The sequence below is a fragment of the Indicator indicator genome, chromosome 9 (assembly GCF_027791375.1).
Source record: "Indicator indicator isolate 239-I01 chromosome 9, UM_Iind_1.1, whole genome shotgun sequence".
Lineage (NCBI taxonomy): Eukaryota > Metazoa > Chordata > Aves > Piciformes > Indicatoridae > Indicator > Indicator indicator.
The window spans coordinates 11834221-11855938 of record NC_072018.1 but is presented as its reverse complement, the minus strand read 5'-3'; the positions used below and the strand labels follow the sequence as shown (position 1 = coordinate 11855938).

At 43.1% G+C, this 21718-nt stretch overlaps 2 protein-coding genes across 2 annotated transcripts; both read left to right on the top strand.

Moving 5' to 3' along the window:
• The first annotated feature begins 95 nt into the window (after positions 1–95).
• Positions 96–17270, top strand: NPHP1 (nephrocystin 1). The gene is made up of 20 exons (XM_054383611.1): positions 96–164; positions 246–310; positions 852–912; positions 1654–1790; positions 2327–2525; positions 2820–2921; positions 3222–3313; positions 3504–3546; positions 4047–4131; positions 4804–4898; positions 5531–5659; positions 6782–6856; positions 7446–7556; positions 10178–10260; positions 11086–11162; positions 11846–11945; positions 12345–12457; positions 14723–14796; positions 15251–15295; positions 16992–17270. The coding sequence occupies exons 1-20, from the start codon at positions 96–98 to the stop codon at positions 17268–17270; spliced, it is 2034 nt and encodes a 677-aa protein (XP_054239586.1).
• A 1916-nt stretch (positions 17271–19186) lies between these two features.
• MALL (mal, T cell differentiation protein like) lies at positions 19187–21367 on the top strand. Its single transcript, XM_054383800.1, has 4 exons — positions 19187–19288; positions 20359–20526; positions 20872–21000; positions 21305–21367. The coding sequence occupies exons 1-4, from the start codon at positions 19187–19189 to the stop codon at positions 21365–21367; spliced, it is 462 nt and encodes a 153-aa protein (XP_054239775.1).
• Positions 21368–21718: the final 351 nt, after the last annotated feature.

The window sequence follows — 21718 nt, the reverse complement described above, 5'->3', positions numbered from 1 at the left end:
GGAGACCCGCCCCCGCGACCTACGCTTCCCGGCGTGCAGCAGCCCCAGAAGTGACGCTTTCTGGCAGCGCCGCGGCGCTCCGTTGCCTAGCAACCATGTCGGTGCGGCGGGCGCGGGGCCCACTGCAGCGGGTGCAGCGGCGGAGCCGCGAGCTGCAGGCGCAGGTACCCGGGGCTGGATGGTCCGGTCCGGCTCGACCCGGCCCAGCCCGGCCTGGGCCTACATTTCCTTGTCTTGTGTTTCAGGTGGAGGTGCTGCGGGCGGAGAGTGCGGCCCTGTCCCCCGGGCAGCAGAAGGGCCTTTTTCAGAGGTGAGGCGACGCCAGAAGGGGTCCCCCAGAGGGGACCTAACCTCGTTCCCACCGCACGGTCCCTGCCCTCCGCCTTCCCCCGCTCCCCCTCCCGCCGCTTAACTTTAGTCTCGTGGCCAGGAGTTGATTAGCTTGTGGTAGAAAACATCTCCTAGTTACTCGGAGCAAGTGCCCTAGCACTTAATTCCCCTTCACCTCTGCATCAGAAGAAGGAGCAGACAGTTCTCAGTACACCTTTCCATTTTCCTGCTAGTGGTACCGCTCTCATGCTGCTCATTCTCACTCTCTTTTCCAGGAGAAAGCAACAGTCTAGCTGCTTCCCAGTGCTCAAAGGCTGAGGCAGTTTTAAGTGGGGACTGTACGTTACAGGTGACAATCGGCTAAGCTGCTGTTTAGGCCAATATTGGTATTCATCCAGCTGTATGTGCACAGAGCTGGGTGAAAGTCTGGTCTCTAAACCAACACATTTCTGCAAGTGTTCATGATTTGGGCCACCCATTCATCAGAATTTGAAGGAAATGCTCTCTTGTTTTCAATGCAGATGTATGCATCTAAAGAAATTGGTGGATGAGAATACAAATGCTCTTCATGGTTTGAAAAAAGTAAGTGCAGAGATGAACTGGTTTTCTCAAAAAAAGAAACACTGCAGAGAGAATTTAGAGAATCCTAGAATCATAGACTGGTTTGGGTTGTAAGGGACCTTAAAAGTTCATCTAGTCCAGCCACCCTGTAGTGAGCAGGGACATCTGCAACTATATCGAGTTGCTGAGACCCCCATCCCAGCTGGCCTTGAACATTTCCAGAGATGAAACGCTCACAACCTTTCTGGGCAACCTATGCCAGTGTCTTACCACCCTCACAGTGAAGAATTTCTTCCTTATATCTAATCTAAATCTACCTTCTTACAATTTAAAGCCATTACTCCTTGTCCCATCACTACACTCCCCGATAAATCTCTTTATGATAAAGTTGGTTTTTATGATAAGGAACACCAGCCTTATGGTGTTTAGATGCCTCAGGAAAAGAGCAATGGCTAGCGCTGCTCAATCCCTTACTGGGATCTCCGAGATCAATTTATATTATTTAAATGCACGTTCTTAACGTTGTGCCTAAAATCTTTATCCACCCCATACATTATGTTTATGAACCCAATGCACTGTATTGGGAGTGGAGAATGCAGGTTTGACATTTAACACGGAATTTCAGAGTAAAGAGGGCAAGAAAGATGTCACTAAATAGGGATTGACAGCAGCCCAGGAACATGAAGGCTTCTAAAACACATCTGGAAAACTTACTTTATAGGGGAATTTTAACTTAGAGCAATTTGTTGTGTTCTCTCTCAGGCTGATGAGCCTGCGCCTGTAGGGAATTACAATCAGAGGAAAGAAGAAGAAGAAAAGCTGTTACTGGAACTCTCTCGGCAGCTGCAGAAGCTTGCACTTGTCTTGGATCAGGATAGGACAACTACAAATTATGCAGTGTAAGTAGATTAAACAAATAGGATCTGCACATTAGAGAATGACGTGTGTGGTGGGAAAGAACTCTGAGAAATTACTAGGTCATCTTAATATTGTCTTAACAATAGTTAGAAGTGCTGATAAGCTAGCTCTTATGGAACTTGTTTACTTGATGGAGTCAAGAAGGACTCACTGGAATTTTTTAAGAGTGTTGGTTGATGGCTGAAATATAACATGGCTGCTGAAAGGAGAGGATGTAGTGTGGTCTGAATTCATCGAGAGGAAACACCACTGGGATGGCATGTCAGGACATGGTTTATTGGTCATGGTAGTGTTGGGTTGCCGGTTGGACTTGATGATCTTAGAGGTCTTTTCCAGCTTTAATAAATGTATAATTCTATGATTTTGGATTTTTTTTCAGATCAGGACAGAGTAAAACACAGGAATGGAAACTGTATTTGGATAATGTCTTTGCAGAAAAGCCTGTATTGCAAGGCCTTACAGCAATTTCAAGTTTTGTTGAAAGAACACTAACAAAAGTTTGATTTATATTGGATAGGGATGAGGAGCATCAGGAAGATCCTCAAAGACAAGACAAAAATAAGGGAGAAGATGAGAGCGAAGATGAAGAAAGTAGTGAGGAAGACAGTGAAGAAACAGATGATGAGGAGGATAAACTGTTAGATGACCCAAATGTCAAAGAATGTATCACAGTTGGAAGCTTCAATGCACAGCAGGAAGGGGATCTCACATTTACGGTAAATATGGCTCTGTAGAAGTTACTAGGCTGCAGATCATTCTGTCTTAAGCAATAACTATAATTAAATCCTGTTCTTCTGTGATTCAGCTGGTTCCTAGTGGGATTCAGGGAGACATGGTTTGCTGGAGGCCAGTGTCCTTTTGCCGCCTTCCACAGTGGCAGGGTTTGTCACAGCAATCGGTGATCTCTGTGGTGGGAAAAATGAGGCTTTTTTTGTTCTTCTGACTGTACCTAGAACCATGTTGAAATATTTGCTTATCTTTTATCTCTGTCTCTCCTTTTGATGGCAAAGAAAGGTGAAGTCCTCCTTATACACGACAAGAAGGTGGATGGCTGGTGGTTAGCAGAAAACTCAAAAGGTGTGAGAGGCCTCGTTCCTAGAACCTATCTTGCGGTTAGTGTGCTGCAACCTTCTTCTGTTCTAGCATCACTTCTCTTTTACATACATTCATGATAATATAGCTGCTTAAATTATCATAGTGCTTACATTCCTTACTTGTAGGAATCCTCCAGTTCCTTGCTGTAGCTGCAGAACTAAAGGCAGTGTTTTGCAGTTATGTGCAGTTTCTGTGATACAGAAAAAAATTTCCTGAACCATTAACATGTGCTATGGTTGGAGAATGCATTTTAAAGAACAGAACTGTGGAGATATCAAGCCATTCTGACACTTTGCCATTCTGATTCTGAATCACAGGTCCATAATGAACATAGTGAAAGCCAAGAGGAAGGTGAAGAACACATGGAAGTGGTGGATGAGACAGCAGATGGAGCTGAAATTAAAAAAAGGTAAATGGAGTGATGTGAAAGCAATTAAGTATAAAATTCTTATTCCTCTTCCTCAAATCTGGCAGTGAGAATACCTCACAAGGGTATTTGGTTCTTTGCATTTTTGTTGAAAACAAGCCAATATTTGGTGTTTAAATTTTTGTCCACACAAGGATGATATATTATCAAACCCACTTTATTTTTCTTCCAGAACTGATTCTCACTGGAGCGCTGTAAGAAGAACTATCATGGAGGTAGGTGTGTCTTTCAACAGCAACTTCACCTACCATAATGGTAATTATTTTGTAGGCAAGATTTGCTTTTACTAAACACTGCTTTTCCTATTACAGAGCATTGTTTTTACTTAACATTTTAGTTTTTTTTTCAGCAATAAATGCTAGAGAAATGTTCTCTAAAGCTTTAGAACTGAAGCCCAGCCCATGTGTTTGAATTCGGTGTGCAAGTAAGATGTTTGCCACAGCAGTACTATACCATTTCTTTGTCAAGGGTGTGATTTTGTTTAGTAACTGTTTCTCTGGAAGGGGAAGAGAAAGGAGGTTTAGTGCAAGGGAAGTCTGGCTGAACTCATTTGTGAAATAGCAAAACTTCCTGAGGGTGGGCCAAGCAAGCTTCAGATGAGGTGACTGATGCTTCAGGTCTCAGATACTGGTTGTGTGCGAATTCTAAATGAGGACAGAATTAGCTATTAAATAGTAGAAACACTAACATCTTTTTTCTTTCTTTTTGGCAATAGAATGACACAGTAGAGGTACTGACCACCATGGGAGCTGTTCCTGCTGGATTCCGCCTATCCACACTTTTCCAGCTCTTAGAGGGAGGTAAGGTTTTTCTCATCATACCTGCAGTGCAGGATTCTCAAGGCTCTGTGGTGAGCTTCTTATCCTTGTTACTGGCCTATAGGACTGAAATCAATATTGCTAAATTATAATAGGTAATCTGAACAGGCTGATAGTCATAGAGTCATGAAGGTTGGAAAAGACCTCCAAGAACATAGAGTCCAACCATTAAATAATGTATAAATTTTTTTTCTTCTTCTTCAATTAAGTTTTAATTTACCTGGGTGAAATCCTGGCCACACAGAAGCAATAAGAAATTTCCAAGTGATTTCAAAGATTTTCCTCTCTGGAAGGTACTTCCTATTGACAGGAGAATTCAGAATTTTTTTTTTTTTTTAATCTTTCCCTCAGAAATCTTTTGGAGTCTCCTCATCAGATATGTTACACATCTCACGTTTTCTTAATCTTATTGTTTAGAACTGTTTCAAATCAACATCTCTTTCTGTTAATTAAATTACTTATGGGATGACATACTGCAGAACACTTACAGATAGTAGAAGTATCCTTTTTAAAGGGTGCTTGAAAAAGATTCCTCCATAGTTTTGTCTGGACCAGACAAATATTCAAATGGACTTTAGCCATATCTGAATTTTGGCAATAAATATCCTAAAAATACTAAGATGTTAAGAATTAAAAAAATTACTCTTGTTGTAGGCACTCAGTTTCGAGCGAGTTACTTTTTACAGCCTGAACTTACTCCATCGCAGCTGGCTTTCAAAGACTTGGTGTGGAACTCTGAAAAAAACACTGTGAGTATTACTGGTACAAAAGCTGTGATGCTTTTGGTGTGAGACAAATAACAGGAGACATGAACTGCTATCAGTATTTCGAATTGGTGGGTAAATACTGCTGTGAAACGACTGATGGATTTCAATGTTAATCCACAGGCTGTAGGCAGTAGATGTTACCACATCCTATTCTCTGATAGGCAAAAAATGGGTACAAATTGCTGTGTTGGGAATCTCTAAGAATCATGTTTCATCTTGAGTTTGTGGGTTCCTTCCCTGTCTGGGGTGAAGCAGATCTGCATAGGTGACTAGTCTGAATTTTTAAACTATGAACTTCCGCTAGGCACTGTGGCTTCATGGATTTAATTTGCTTTCTTTCATTTTGGCTAATGATTATATCTTCATTTGCATCATCTTTAGACTATTTCTTCTCAAACTTTAATAGGACTTTGTCACACTAAAATATTTGTAGTAATTTTCATAAAAGAGAGCTAAAGGCTTATGAAGAATTTTTGCTGCTGCTGGTAAAGCTACACAAACTTTGTGGTTACAAGAATCCAGTCTAGTGAAGATCTTTGTAAATAAACGCAAAATGATACCATGTGCAGGAGGAGCCTGTAGACTGATACCTTCTTCTGTTGTCTGTACTTAAGATCTGTCCTAGACCAACTCGAGTATCCCTGATTGTGACACTGTATAGCTGTAAAATGATTCCACTCCCAGGAGTCAGTATTCAGGTTCTCAGCAGACATGTTCGACTCTGTCTCTTTGATGGCAGTCGGGTAAGTTGTTTAGCTATCAAAAATAGTTGTGATGAGGTGTGGATCTTTCACGCTCTGGTTTCTCTGTAGCCAGCTGCTCTAATTGTCTCACTCAGAAGGAGATGCACACAATCTGCCTCCCCAGCTGCTTAACTTACTCTCTGGTAAGTCTGGCCAGATACTTGCCTGTGCTCACATGCTGATGTACCCTCTCATGATGTCACTGCAGACATGTAGGCCCCCATTGACCTGTGGTCTGGCTGGTTGCTGGCCCCTGGATATACACGTGTTCAGAATTCAGAGCCCATTCACCCCCAAAAATAGTTATAAATGGAGTTTGATGAGAAAACAGGACAGACTGCATTTATCAGGAGCTGGGCATGGCCAGACATGCGTATTTATCCCTCTGTTCTCCCACCCTTGTTTTTCTGCGAAGCACCTTGATCTCTTCATTTTTCTGCCTTAAATTTCTCCCCTGAACATCCCTTAGTAAGTCATGTGCAGTCCCAAAATGCCCTTCCCATGCACACCAGTGTCTCATACCCCTAAGCAGTCTGGAAGGTAATCTAGCCAGCCACTCCTGTTGACTCATTGTGATGGGAGTCACACCTGGCCCCTGGGGATGATGGCTGTCTTGGGAGGGGCTGGAGTGGGAGTGAGTCCATAATTTCAGTTCCTCCACCTGCCATTGTACCTCTTTGCTCTTTCATGTTTGTGAAGATAAGCCTTTTTTAGGGCTGATCTGGCCTGTGATGGGCCTGGGAATGGTTGGATCAGGGTCATATTCAGATTGCCCACCTGCTGTTGATCCTCTGTGTGAATGTGTAGGGCAGCTTCTTTAGAACAGAATCGAACACTGATGATCTCATGGTTTTCTTTCAGCTGCACCAAACACTTCTGGGGGCAAAGGGACTGTTACTGGTGTATATGAAGCAATGAGATTTGAAAATGCTCTGTGGCTTCAGAGATAACTTCTTGTGTAGTCCTTCAAACTGAAATCTGATTGAGTTGAAAAGAAAGCGTATTTTTGTCTTCATAGTGTGCAGTGTTGGATCACTCTGGGATAAAACTGCATTTTCTTAAAGCTGCTCAACTTTCCACAAAACCTTGTCTTAGCTTTTTTCACCCCTTATAATATTTCAGGTGCTGAGTAATATTCACACAGTGAGAGCTACATGGCAATCTAAAAATCCTCAAACATGGACCTTTTCTCCAAGGGTAGGTAACTTGCCCAGGGAGTGACATAGCTAGGAATGACCTGTTTATAGCATCTATTACTTCTGGTATTTGTGTTGAAATAAAATGTACTGCAACCAAAATGAACAGGCAGAAGACAAAAGACTTGTTGAAATGCACAAATTGAAACTAAATCAAATGTTTCAGCAAAAACACTTTGGGGAAAAAAGGGGGAAGGAGGAGTATCGGGAGGGGCTGGTGATCCAGCAAGTTCTACTTGGTTAACTCTGAATCAATGTCAGGTGCATACTATTTGGTGTTCATGGAGAGCAGAAGTGGTTGCTGTGTTCTTGGAGAGAATTAAGTGGGTTTTGACATCTGAAACTCTTCAATAGCTTGTCACACACGAAAAAGTGCCTTGGTAGCATAGCTGTATTTCATGCAAGATAAAGAAGGGGAGCAAGGTTTCAATGGAAATTGGTTCCCTACTCATGATTTTCTTCTATGTGAAACAATATTGGCTCTGAGATGTTACGTGAATGAGTGATGTTTGATGGCCTTTAAAAATCACAGCATTTTTAATAGGTATATTCACTTCTGTTTTGTTCCTCCCTGCCTCCCTCTCTATTAGGTAACAGGTATTTCACCCAGCTTGCTTGATGGCGACTGTTTTGTCAGGTCCAGCTCTCTGTCTTCAGACGTCGGTCTATTATTTGAAGTTGGCATCACTTACATTCGCAATGTAAGTGTGTGAAGTTGCAGCATGAATTGTTCCAAGCACAGGTTTATAAAGTGAACCAGCTATCCCACATTCAATGTTAAGCTGCAGTACCCCAGCAGCAAACTGTTGAGACCTGTCCTTTTCCTAGCTTACTGTAAGATTGTCTTCCTTTGGGCTTCTAGGAGGGAAGAGAAAGACATCAGGGTTTGGAACTTTTAGTTCTAATCAATATTTAGGGAATGAAAGACTTTCTGACTAGTGGGCATGCATGTACCTTTACCCACACTGTTAGTCTGCCAAGGATCTCAGGCAATGTGATCACAAAGGACAAGTTCTCTCTTCCCTCCTGTATTGTTGTGCTATCTCTGTCGTTTGTTTCAGACTACTGTGCTGTCTAGATTGAAAACTGAAGTTTGAACTGTTTAAATAGCACAGATGGTGGTTTCTGGCTGGGATTCATACAGATATGTCCTCCCCTTCCCCCCCCCCCGAAAGGAAACAGGTGAAATGGTCACAAGTGACCTGGAAAAGGCTCAGGTTCTCAATGACTTCTTTACCTCAGTCTTCACTTGCAAGGGCCTCCAGCCACACTCCTGGAATAGTCATGGAAGCTAATGGCAAGAACCAGAAGGGAGAACTGCCCATCGTAAGTGAAGAGCAGGTTCATGATCACCTGAAGAACCTGAAAGTGTTCAAGTCCATGGGACCTGACAGGATACACCCATAGGTACTGAGAGAACTGGCAGAGGAGGTTGCTAAACCCCTCTCTATTATATTCCAAAAGTCCTGGCAGTCTGGGCAAGTCCCCACTGACTGGAAAAGGGGAAACATTACTCCCATTTTCAAAAAGGGGAAGAAGGAAGAACCAGGGAACTACAGGCCAGTCAGTCTCACCTCTGTGCCTGGTAAGATCATGGTGCAGATTCTCCTGGAGGCACTACTGAGACAGAAGAATAATGAAGAGGTGATTGGGTACAGTCAGCATGGGTTTACCAAGGGCAAATCCTGCCTGACAAACCTGGTGGCCTTCTATGACAAGGTCACAACATGAAGAGATGAGGGGAGAGCAACTGATGTCATTTACCTGGACCTGAGCAAAGCCTTCAACACTGTCCCACACCACATCCTGGTCTCCAAACTGGTGAAACATGGGTTTGATGTGTGGACCACAAGATGGACAAAGAACTGGCTTGATGGCCCCACCTGGAGTACTGTGTCCAGTTCTGGAGCCCCTATTACAAGAGGGATATGGACATGCTGGATTGTGTCCAGAGAAGGGCCACCAGGATGATCAGAGGGCTGGAGCACCTCTCCTGTGAGGAGAGACTGAAAGAGTTGGGGCTGCTCAGTCTGGAGAAGAGAAGGCTCCGAGGTGACCTTCTTGTGGCCTTTCAATATCTGAAGGGGGCCTACAAGAAAGCTGGGGAGGGACTTTTTAGGCTATCAGGTAGTGACAGGACTAGGGGGAATGAAATGAAGCTGGAATTGGGGAGGTTCAGGCTGGAAGTGAGGAAGAAGTTCTTCACCATGAGAGTGGTGAGAGCCTGGAATGGGTTGTCCAGGGAGGTGGTTGGGGCCCCATCTCTGGAGGTGTTTAAGGCCAGGCTGGATGAGGCTCTGGCCAGCCTGATCTAGTGTGAGGTGCCCCTGCCCATGGCAGGGGGGTTGGAACTGGATGATCCTTGTGGTCCCTTCCAACCCTGACTGATTCTATGATTCTATGTAGGATACAAAGTACAGTACAGTGACACAGCAGGTGGCAAAGCCCACAGCAACTACTGTAATGGAAGGTGGATGCACACAGGACGCAAGAAACAGCATTTTGGGGGTGCAGTGGCTTTTTGGAACAGGTCACTGTAGGAGCTTGGGGTGCAAGAGTTCAGTGCCTGTGGACATGTGGAGACCAGATGACATTGTGGTGGGGATGCAGGGAGATAAATGAGCCAATGTCTAAAGGCAACTGGACTATTTAAGAGCTGAGGATGAACAGCATGTTGGTTCACAGAGACCTAAGGGGGCGTAATGGCCCTCCTCATGCTAATTGGAGTACTCAAGCTTATGCAAAGCTGTCTGCTTCTGTTTGTGTGTACAAGTATGTACAAGTTCCTACCTGTTTCTGGTTCTTGGGGTCTGGAAACAGATGGGCTGACAGGCAAGATCAGCTCCCTTCCCAGCCACTGTCTCTGGTACTGTGAATAAAACCTTCCCATGCATGATGTCACTGGCTTAGAAACTGCTGACTCTGGGATTGGATGGTTATATACTCTGGGTAATTTTTTCCCCCTCCTTCTTTCAACCCTGTATTCTGCAGAGCATCAGTGCAGGTTTGGGTTTTTTTTTATCTTCTGTATCTGTGCATTTCTTCTTTTTCAGGAATTTGATATACTTAGTTTTCCCTTAAATGTATATTTCTTGGCTTTGTAATCCTTGTCTTTTAAACATGTTCATGAATGATCAGCTTCAGTATAACTGCATGTGCTGTTTGGTAAATGTATTTTCAAACACCTGCAAATGTGACACAGTCAGTGTTTTCTTAGCACAAATCTGGGGCTTTTACCATTTTTACACAATTTTTGTAAATTTTTTGTGGGTCAATTACTGCTCAAATTGGGTTTTGTTTTGTTTTGGTGTTTTTTTACTAGTCAACAGGTGAAAGAGGAGAGCTAAGCTGTGGCTGGGCATTTCATAAACTATTTACTTCTAGTGGATTGCCTGTTCCTTCCAAGTAAGCTCACTATGTCTCTTTTATGTAAAATAGAATCTCTACCTATATTGAACGTGACAATGTCCCTTTGATTCTGGCTCTTCTTTATATGCAATTTGCTCTTTATCCCTTCTCCATTTAAAAATTAGGACATGAGTTTCTAAGACATGGATGCAGGTAAGAGCTGTTGTGAAAGAATCTCTTATTGTTCACTTGGAGCATGTGAACAAGCTTATGTTCTGCAATTCATGGGTCCAACAATCTTGAAGAATAATAAAATGTATGTATTTCTGTTTTATTAAATGCAGGAAAGCTTTCTGTTAATTTACAGAAATGAGTCGTTAAAGAGCAGATGTTCAATACTTGTATATTTGCTAAATATGTACATACATGTGTATTCCAAATATATTTGGATTACAGGGGGAAAAAACCCACCACAAGAAACTTCTACTGTTCTATAAGTCTCTGCATCTCTTTCAAGTCTGCTCTCTAACATTGTTTTTCTATTCAGTTAAGCTAAAGATAGTACCCAGAGGGTGAAGTTGCATGCTTGCTTCAACAGTGACTTACTCTTGACAGAATGAAGATAGTATTACTCTTCAGCATTTTAAATCTTCTGTATCTAAGTAGCTTTGATTCTTAAGCCATGACTTATCAAGAACATCTTAGTGAAACAATTGCTAAATTTCAAGAAAAATACTGGAGGCATGAAAAGAATCAGCGTTGGTATTTATTTTAAAATAATTAACTACTTTCCCATTTATCATTTGAGTTTCGGTTACTTAGTGCTGTTCTCACACATCCTTACCCTCTTTTTATTTTAATTATGCTGCTCTTCTTTCACAGGATGTATGAGCTGCCATTAAATGGTGGTACTCCCTATGAGAGAGGAGTTGAGGTTGACCCATCAATATCAAGAAGAGGTGTGGTTTCTCCTAAGCATTGTATAAATTAAATGATACAACAAATGTTAAGTCTATTTTACCACATGCTTACTGGCATGCAGTCATCACAGTGTGGTTTGCTTTTGGGTGTTCTCATTTTGCATAAAAGATAGCTGATTGTTAGGGCTGGTGGGATTCAGAATGATCTGCCAGTGACAATGTTTCTATTTCCAATTTCCTGTTTCCAATGTCTGCAGGTTGAGGGCTAGTTCTGAGAAATGTTTTCAATTATTTCTTCAACTGCATTTTCTTTAACTGCAGTTTATCTGTCCTGAGGATTTTAGTTCTTCCCTGCAGGACCGAATAAAGCTTCACTAAGCATTAGTTTAGAAAATAGACCACTTGTATTTTACATAAATAACATCCATTTGACAGTGACACATGCTGCAAGCTACAGAAGCCTTTTGCCTTTTGGGTTTTGATGCTTACCTCCACATTACTCCATGTGTATCACCATCCTAGAGAGAGATAATAACTTACGGTAGACCAAACACTGATATAGCTGATAGGTTGATATATTTTCATATTTTAAGTTCCTCCTGGTTTTTAGACTATTCTTAAACCATTACAGTCTTGCCAAATTTAAATGTCCATTCTTGTAATAGAATTCTTAACGTTCTTTCAGAAAAGACTGATCTCACATAAGGTGTTTATTTCTTAAGCAGGCAGTGGTGTTTTTCATCAGTTTATGACACTCAGGAAACAGCCTGTGCTTGCAGTGAAGCTGAGGTCATTAAGTGCACAGTCAAAAGACATCCTGAAGTAAGTATTCTGTGTGCACTGCCGTAACATGAAAAAGTATTAATTTAGCCTAGAATGGTCCCAGAGACGTAAAGTGTTCCTCCTCCCTGGGTCACTTGCTATGGAAAAATTTGAGGGTCATATCGCCTGCATATTGTACTTGATCTTTGTTTGATGCTTAGAGCTACTTCGTTGAAATAAACTGAAAACTCTTTAGATAATGTTGAAAACCACAACAGCAGGAGCCTGCTGTCACAGCTTCATCAAAGCACACCTTCAAATGCTGTGATAGATTCATGGAGATGCAAATAAAAATCATCTCCATAAAGCTGTCATTACCCCCATGTTTGGATGAACAATGCTCTGTAGGAACAGTTTTCAGTAAAAATCTCAGCTGCATGTTCTTTATTTTCCCAACAGTTTGCTACCAGAAACATTAATTGGCAGTATGTGCTACATCCACCTCTTGGTATTTTATCGACAACTGCTTGGTGATGCGCTCCTGAAAGACAGAATAAGTATGCAAAGCACAGGTAAGAATTGCTATTGTGGAGAAGAACTCAGTAATGGAGAGTGTGCAGGAGTGTGCAGGTTTCTAAGGAGACTTACTCTCCAGTTTGTAAGAAAAAGCAGGGCTCTGCAGGAGACCTCTTCCTGATATGGGCTAGTACTCACGGAATTTTGTTCCCTGGTAGTGCTGGCACTACCATCTCACAAAGTTAATTGCGCTCCTTGTGCAGAGGATTTCAGTGCTTCTACTTTCAGTCTGCAGATGTTGTGGGGACAAACAAAAAGCTGCTGCCCCTGCATACCACCACTCAGGGTGTTTGCACTTCAAACTAGTAATATTTCAACTTGCATCTAACGTGTTGTCCTCATATCACTTCACATTGCAGAATGCTAACCCCACAGGAATAGTTTTGTTTTCTGTGAAGTATGAACGAAGTGCTTTCAGTGAAATTCTCATTAAAAAGGCTTATTTCACAGAATCACAGAATGGTAGGAGTTGGAATGGACCTCTGGAGATCATCTATTCCAACCCCCATGATAACACAGGTACACCTAGACCAGATTGCACAAGAACGCATCCAGAGGAGACTCCAAAACCTCTCTGGGCAGCTCATTCAAGTGCTCCAGCACCCTCAAAGTAAAGAAACTCTTCTAAATGAAAAAGTAAATACATAAAAATTAATTGAAAGCAAGTAAAGGATTCTTTGGAAAATAAATACTCTGTTTTCACTAAGCAGGCAATGATCAGACATGCGCACAGTATTACTAATTTGTTTCTAGTGTATGTGTGTTCTCTGAGTAACAGAAGAGATTAGGCAGACGATTTTGTCATTGAGGGTAAGTCGCCTTCTTTAGTTTTTTTTTTCCTAGTTGTTATTATTGACTAATGCAGCAGGGAGAGTCAGGAGTGGAAAAGTTCTGGTTTTAGAGCTCAGCACCTTGCTCTGATTTTGCAACTGTCTTATTCTTTCCACATCTTTCAACAAAACTGTAACAGTTTAGTGTCTTCTCCATTTTAAATAAATTTGTAATACATAAAAATCACATTTCTTAACTCTGCTATATTGGTACTGCAAAGTGATTTTTTTGTGTGTTTTTTCTCCATCTCTCCTCCAGGATAAATTACATATCATGTCATGTGTGGTGAATAAATTCCCTTGTGCACTCAATTACATTTATCACTTAAAATCCGTAGCCCTACTCAGGCATCTGAATTACAGGTTCATCTTTTAAGCATGCTCAGATCTTAACCCCCTTCCTGATCTTCTTGAATGTCAATATATATTCTGAGTATACTGATTTCAGTGTCTGAAAAGCAGACTGTTTCATAAATCAATACTTTATTAAATAAACTTCTCACAGAGAAACTAAAAATGCTTCATTTCTAAAGGGCAGTTGAGAACTGCCATACTTACTTGATGTGATCTTGTAGGAGAATAGATTAGGCTTGATGGAGTTACACTGAATCCATTTGGAATGATTTAAAGGCTTCACCCCAGCATTTCAGAAGTTGTTTTGTTACCTGTTTTTTCTGGTGTAACAAGAGAAGGTTTGTCATATTTCAAATTCAGCTATCATTTTAGAAACAGACAACTTGAAATATTTCATGAAAGCACTCAGTTCTGGCTTCCATGAACTGTTTTGTTACTAGTGAAGGGTTACTGTTTGCTGAACTTTGCAAGAAGAAACAACAGGTTACATTTAAATACTGAAAATCAGAAAGAAAACACTTCAACTAAAATTCCTCTGTATATCACTTGTAATCTTATCCACAGTCTCATTAATGAAAATAATTAGAGGAACCCTGTGCCTGTGGGCCTCAAGATTTACCACATGGTAAATTAACTCTGTGACTTGTTACCTGGTTATCTTAAAATGGCATGCAACACAACCCAGATTAGGGTAGAATGAGTGTGTGTTTATTGATAACATCCAAATCAAGCAGGACAATTTCAAGTGTTTATAAAAAAAGACAGGTGCAGACACGAGGAAGAACACCTTGGTCTACCCATAGGTTAGATCAATAAGGCTCTTCCTTGCTGGGTTCTCCTAATAAAGCAATAATCTTTTTTGTGCAGCTCCTCTCTCGGCTTAACTGTCTCTCTGCTGTGATCAGAGAAGGCAGTTGTTGGAGAGCTCTTACACCTTCTGTGCTTTCTGCAGTATTACTACAGCTATTTTTTTCTCTGAAAAAGGGAGGGGATGTTCTGAATAGCTTGATGTATTGATACCTTAAAAAACATCCTATTCCTTAGCCTTGAATGTGATGTGCTCATTTTCTGTTTCAGATTTAATCTGTAATCCTATTTTAGCAACTTTCCCTCAACTCATGGATGAGCCAGACCTGATGGATGCACTTCGGGTATGTTATCTACACAGTGTTCGATTCCATCTGTTGTGTCAGGTTTTCCAGGTAGCTTGCAAAATTTGCTCTTTTTTTCTTATCATGTGAAAAGATAAATGGAAAATCCAAAGAGCAGAAGAGTTCTATAATTGGTTTAAGTACTCTTTGGGGTTAGGCTGGATTTCTCCATGCTTGTAGGGTGGAAAAAGATCAATTTTGGTTGTGAATGTTTTTTCTAAGAAATGGATCCCTTGATTTCATCTATGTGGCTCTGATAGTTTCAAACTTCCAGATCCTCACATTTGTAAAATTTGGTGGAACGGCTGTTTGCTTAAATCAACTAAAGTGGCACAAAGGAGGAGTGCGAAGTGCAAGGAAAGTGGGACTGCAACAGGAGCTTAAGCTACTGTAGGACTGCTGTGAGCTGAACTGGAATTGCTCAGTCTCAGTCTGATTCTACATTTCATTTCAGAGTGCTTGGGCAGATAGAGAAAGAACATTGAAGAGATCAGAAAAGGTAATAAATTGCAGAGTTTTACTTTGATGTATATTCAGTCTAATTTGAACTATGAGCTTTCTGTCAGTGCTCTTGCTAGTGAACCTCCCTCTCACTGTACATTTATTTAGAAAGCATGGATGAACTAAATGCAGTTCATAACATTTCTTGCCTATATTTACAACAGGAAACTAGGAGAAAAAATATGACATTGCTCCTTTTTGTCTTGGTGTTTGTATATAGTTGTTAGTGGGAAAACTATTACAGGCTCATACCTGAATTGTGGCTCCCTTCCATAATGTGCTTCCACTACTTGACTGGTAAAAGCTGTCCACTGGTACAAAAGGGGCTGTGTATGTCCGCAAAATAGTTTTACCCTCTCCAACCTCTGAGTTCCAGTTCTCCTACAGTTTGCCTGGAACAAGGCCCCATAATTCTACTAATCTCCCTACCTCAGACAGCTGTAATCTACCATTTTGGTGTGTAGACTGCTGGAGAACTGAATTGGCCATCTGACCAGGTGTACCCATACCTCATCCTACCTACCTGAATGAGGAAGTCATTGGCTCTTAACCCAAGACCCTTTGCTTCTTGGTGGCAGCAGCAAAGTATTTCATTTATTGTGCATGCTACTGAACAGATACAGAAGGAGCTCTCCCTGTTTATGCAAACAAAACAAAAGGCTGTTGAGTCAGAATAGCTTTTTCGAGGTCATTCACCCAAAATGAAAGCTGATCTGCTTAAAGAATTAGTACCTCCTCGATATCCCAGAACATCCAGTTTTACCTGATTTGTCAGGTGCCACTCCCACAGTAGGATTGCTGCCTGGCAAATCCTTACTCCTTCTTGCATGGTTGTATGACACTTAGCTTCTAAATTTTCTGTTGAGGTGTGAGCTGCTCAATGTACTGCTCACGTTTGTGGGACGTTTCTGGAAGACTCTTGGTGGTCAGTGAGTTTCCCAGAGGGCAGAGCTCTGTGTGCACAAAGGGGTTTTTCTAGCGTGACTGTGGAAAGTGAGGCACAAGGACCTTTTCTGGTTAAAGAGGTCGGGATCTTTCAATGTTTGATAATTGACCAGGCTGATTCTTAGTCTCTGGGTTTGCTAACTGGGCTTTACAGGGGAAAGCACAATTCTCACCACACACAGAATGTCCCAAGTGTGATATAACAGTACTGACAGTGTGGCCTTACCTCCTGCCAAGAGCCATGTGCTGCAAGGAGTGTGGGATCATTGCAAGTCTCCACCTAAAGCAGTAGAGAAACAAGTGGAGTTTGGGCTTCCAGGGTGGTAAGGATGTGGCACTTCCCTGCTGTACACAGCAAATAGTCTCAGTCTGTACCTGCAAAGGCTGTAGGGAACTGTTGCCATATGCTGGTGTTTTCAGGAAGAAATATAAATACCCATGAGCAAAGCACTCTCAGTGACAGGTTGTTTGTAGTAACACTGGTAGGGTTTGTCTGTGTATTGCTGCTCTTTGTTTTGGAGAAGTAGGTGGGTTGGAGAGCAGATTTGTTGATCCATGTGTAGCTCTTGGCAGTGAATCTGAAGTTCATCCATGATGTTTGTTTAGGAAGGTCAAATCTCTTCCTTGAGAAATGGGCATTTGTTGAATGTTTTCTTGTTTGTTTTTCATTTGTGTATGGTAGTTCTACAGCTGTGCTTGGCAACACCATATATTTGCACTAATGTATTTTCCAATACTCTTCTCTGCAGAGAGATCAAGAATTTCTGAAGTCTCTGTTTGTCCTGGTGTACCATGACTCTGTCTTCCCTCTTCTCCAGTCCACTTTTCTCCCCAAGTACAAGTGGGCTGATGAAGAGTCTGAAACATCTCGCTGGAAGGCAATTGCCAACTTCTTGAAAAGGAGCCAAGAGAATGATGGTGCACTTCAGTATCTGCTGTCATCAGAAAACACTCACAAAGCCTTTGATATCTCAGAACTGGCTTATGATTTCTTAGGAGAAGTGAGGACAGGCAGTCCTGGAGTATGAATGAATTACAGAAGAATAATTCAGGCTATATAATAATGGGGTAACAATATAAAGAAATTGTTTCTGAAGTGTTTACTATCTGAATTGTAATGACTACTTTAACACATTTAACATTTTGAGAGACTAAAATTATTCCATTGGTGTAACTCATGCGATTCTGTGATTCTGTATTTTAAATGTTCCCTGTTGCAGTGTTAGACAAGGCTGTAGTTGGCTGTTACTACAAGTACCTGCTGTAGCCTCATCGAGTGTCATATTTTGTGAAGCTGAGCAAATGCTGAGGCAGTGTTTTTCTCCTCTCATGCAGCTTCCAATTAATTTCCAGTTTTGTTTTAATCGGGGTGAACAAAATACTCTTTGTGCCAGTACCCCAGCAGACTGGTAACAGGCAAGGATAATAGCAATGATCTTTTAAGAATGCTGCTGAGCAAGGTCAGGAAAAAACCCCAAACATCGTATGTCCAATCAGTGGACAGCGGGTTTCTCTGTATTTAGACTGGTTGGCTGTTTTTCGTTCCCACTCAGGAAAAGGTTGGGTTATTAATAGGAATGTGCTTGACCCACCTAATACAAATAAAAGCTGGTGAGAGTCTAGGGCATGCTGTGTTTCCCCTATGTGTGGTCATGCAATAGAGAGCACCCTCTGTGCTGCTTTCCTAGGGCAGGCTAACAAGCTGTGGGGTGCTCCTCAGGGGACCAGGACCTTAAAGGCTGCTTTCCCCACAGCAGTTTGTACCCAGAGGACAAATGTGCTGCCTGCCCCTGGTGGAAAGTTATAAATCCCATTTGTCTTTCATGCTGGAGTATTTGGATGCTTTCTGCATAGTGATGGGGATGAGGCAGGCAGTGATTTATGTAGATTTAAGTCCAAGCCAGGTTGTGGCTTGGTGCAAAATCGATCTTTCACAGAACTCTGCATGGAGCTCAGAGCCAGCTCCCACTGACAGTATTTGTAAGCTGGAGTCTCCAGAAATGCCACAAAGCACTTCCTCTGGCCTAGGAGGGGGTCAGACAATAAGAACCATCATGCATTTGATCTTTGCTCTGTATTGTGCAAGTGCTTGGCACAGAGGCCAAATCCCTAGGGCATCACTTGGCTCTTCTAACAGAGAGATATGGTATCTTTCTAGGATATGGTTGTCTTCCTGCTAAAGAGTACTGCCCAAGTCAAAGAGGACAGAATGATTTCACTAGGCCATGAGGCTAGTATGCCATCTTCAGCCTTTCATCCCAGCAGTTACCAGCTATGACGTGAGGCACAGCCCTCTGGAAAAAACAGCGTGTGCTTGTTGAATCCAAAGTGCATCTGCAGGAGGTAGAAAATCAAAGCTGTCCTGGTAGCCGTCCTTCAGTCCTTTCTGGGCACTCAGAAGCACACAGGCAAGCCCTCCTGTCTTTTACCAGTGTGTTGAGTCATCCCTAAAAAACATTTGGCTGAGTTTTTGAAGCCTGGACGTGCCGGATGGGCGTGGGGGAGTCTGATGTGAACATGGAGCAGAAACCTGAACAGAAAGGGGAGGAGGTAACAGCAGTGGAAGTGAAAATATTTCAGGCTTGAAACAGTGCCAAGGATGAAAAGTGATTGCAGGAAACATTTCTGCCCCGGTGTGGTTGTAGGATTTTTCTTTCTACTCTGGTTAAATACCTTGAGCTGATTGTATGCAGGTGGCAGAGACGTGGTCCCCATTGCTCTACAGTCCCAGTGTTGGTGGCAGGGCATGTGAAGCCAGCTGCAATAACCAGAGGGCTGCTGAGGGCTCTTTCAGCCGGAGGAAGCGACGTGGTGCCAGCCTGGGCTGGTTTCTGTGATTATGTTCCGGCGGGTGTGTCAGTTAAAACCCTGCACGGGAGCAGCACTGCTCAGGCAGATGTGAGCAGAGCCAAGCTGGAGCAGACCAGGTGACAGCTGAGAAGAGATGGCCTCAGTGGGTTCTCCTCCAGCTTCCACACAGCCTGACTTACCCTCTGGAATCGCTGTCTTCATAAAGATCCCTTACGCCTTCATCCTACCGGAGATAGTGAGTATGCTAAGCTCTGCTGCTTTACAGCATAGCCAATCTGAAAGTCAGGGAATGGCCCCCAAAATGATGCCCAAGTCAGCATTAGTGGGAAATAGTGTCTCTTAGCTTATACTGAACACACAAAGATGGTCTGCATGTGTTTTTTTGGAACAGCTTGAGGACACTAGCTCTGTGTCAGAACCTGTGTGGTCATTTGCTTCTTTGGGGCTGGGAGAGACTGAAGAGCTGCTGGTACCTCTGGGGCAGGAACAGCTCTAGTTATTGCCTAGAAATCGCTTGAAAATCAAGGGAATTTTTTCACTGTATTAAGACTTTCCAAGGCCTTGAAGGCAATTGGGTGTCTTGTGTGACAGTCCACAAGTCTATTAAATTATTATGGGTCCAGAGGGCATCCAGTATGACTGGCAGAGATAACCACTGGTGTACTTTGACACATGACACAGCGCTGCTGACCCACACCGCCCATGCTCTATGGGCACAATCACTGTGGATGGGGTTTGCTGTGGGCTGCCCATGCTGGTGGTCTCAGCTCCCTACTCCTTATCTGAGGAAATTTCATCCACCTAAGATGGAAGGACACAGGGCAGCATGAGTTTATCCAAGTAATCCCACATGCTGTTTGTGCACAATAAATATTTTAGGTGGATCCAGAGCAAGCAATTCACTCCACATTGGTGCATAGAGCCAGGAGACTTCCTCATGCCATGATTTCAAGTCCAGATTTGCAACAGGCCCAGCTGGGCTGACGGAGCCATTCACCTTTCCCAGATAAAAGCACATTTTATGGCTTGTACATCAGAGCCCTTGGGGTGAGATGTTTCCTTGTATTGAACATGGCAACAAAACTTTCCCTTTTTTGTAACATGCATTTTCAAGTGTTTCCCAAGAGCATTCAGGGAAACTTGTGCCAACTTAAGGTGCTGCTGGTATGCTCTGGGAGGCTGGTCAATGCTGCCTGAGGACGCAGGGTTTCAGGCTAGCCTGGAAGGGAGCTTAGAGACTCAGGGTGGAAAAGAGGCTTTCCCCATCCCATGATCATCAGAGGCACCTGTGCTTGTCCCTGGCAGGTCTGTGGGACCTGGGTTTGGATCCTCGTCGCTGCTACTTCTGTCTCCTTCCCGTTGCTGCAGGGATGGGTGATGTATGTGTCCCTCACCTCTTGCCTCATCTCCCTGCTGCTCCTCTTAAGCTACCTCCTCGGCTTCCACAAAAACAGTGAGAACTGGAAAGTGCTGGTAAGGAGAGGCTGAGATACCAGTAAATGTTGATAGCAGCAGTGTGGGTGCAAGACCACCATGGCTGGTGATGGGTTAGCCAGTCAGCTGCCCAGTCCTTAAGCAAACAACCAGCTTTTTCCTCCTTTTGCTTTGGCTGGAAATGCCTTGATTGGAAATACCTTGGTTGCTGCATGGGCACAGGGGAGGGCTCAGTTTGGCATGAGGGTTTGGCCCCAGCCCCACTCTGGGTGTGTATCCTATTCAAGCACTTTCAAGTGCAGAGGATGGACCCTATCCTCAGGACGAATCAGAAAAGGATGGTGCTGGGCAGACTTTGATCTTCACCCCTCCCTTGTTTTGCAGGACAGTTTGTACCATGGTGCCACAGCCATTCTCTACATGAGTGCTGCTGTCTTGCAAGCCAATGCGACCATCCGCTCTGAGTTGGGCCCCAACTCACCACTTTACTACCAGCTTAATTGTGCTGCAACGGTGAGTTGGTCCAGAAAACCCCGAAGAACCCACAGTTCCCTTTGGGGAGATGCAAGAGCTGTCACACTGGTCAGAGCTTCAGCTCCTCATCTCTGTTGCATTGTGCAGCCAGTGTGTACTTCTCAGGGTCTAGCAGCTTAGGGACAGACTTAAGTGACTGCCTCTTGGAAAATGTAGGGGCCTTTGCCTCTTTGAGGCGAGAGAGAGCTCTAGGCTGGGAGGTTTCCCCAGTTTGAGAGCACCAAGAGGAGATGGGTTTATACTCTCACTGTTGACCCCAACTCTTGCTGTTCTTCTCATATAGTTCTTCGCCTTCATCACCACCCTGCTGTACATCCTCCATGCCTTCAGCATCTACTACCAATGAGCCCAGCAGCACTAGCTTTGCCTCTGCAGGATGAGGGCTTTCCCAATGCAAGAGATGCAGCTGTTTTCCACCAAGACATCCCTGCCCCAGGCCTGTCACCCACCCTGTGGTGACAGCAGTTGCTCTTCCACATCACTGAAGGAGGGATTTTGGAACAGCAGTATTGTGTCAGTGTGCTTGCGGGGATATTCTGTGCCTTGCCCATCAGCTACACAAGGGGGAGGGACTAGGTGCAGGCTTCAAGCCAGCCTCCCGCTCTGACATTCCACCAAATACAGATGACCAAGGAAAGGAAAATAAAAAGAAAATCACTATTCCTTCAGCAAACAATTTCCTTTCTTATATTATTTT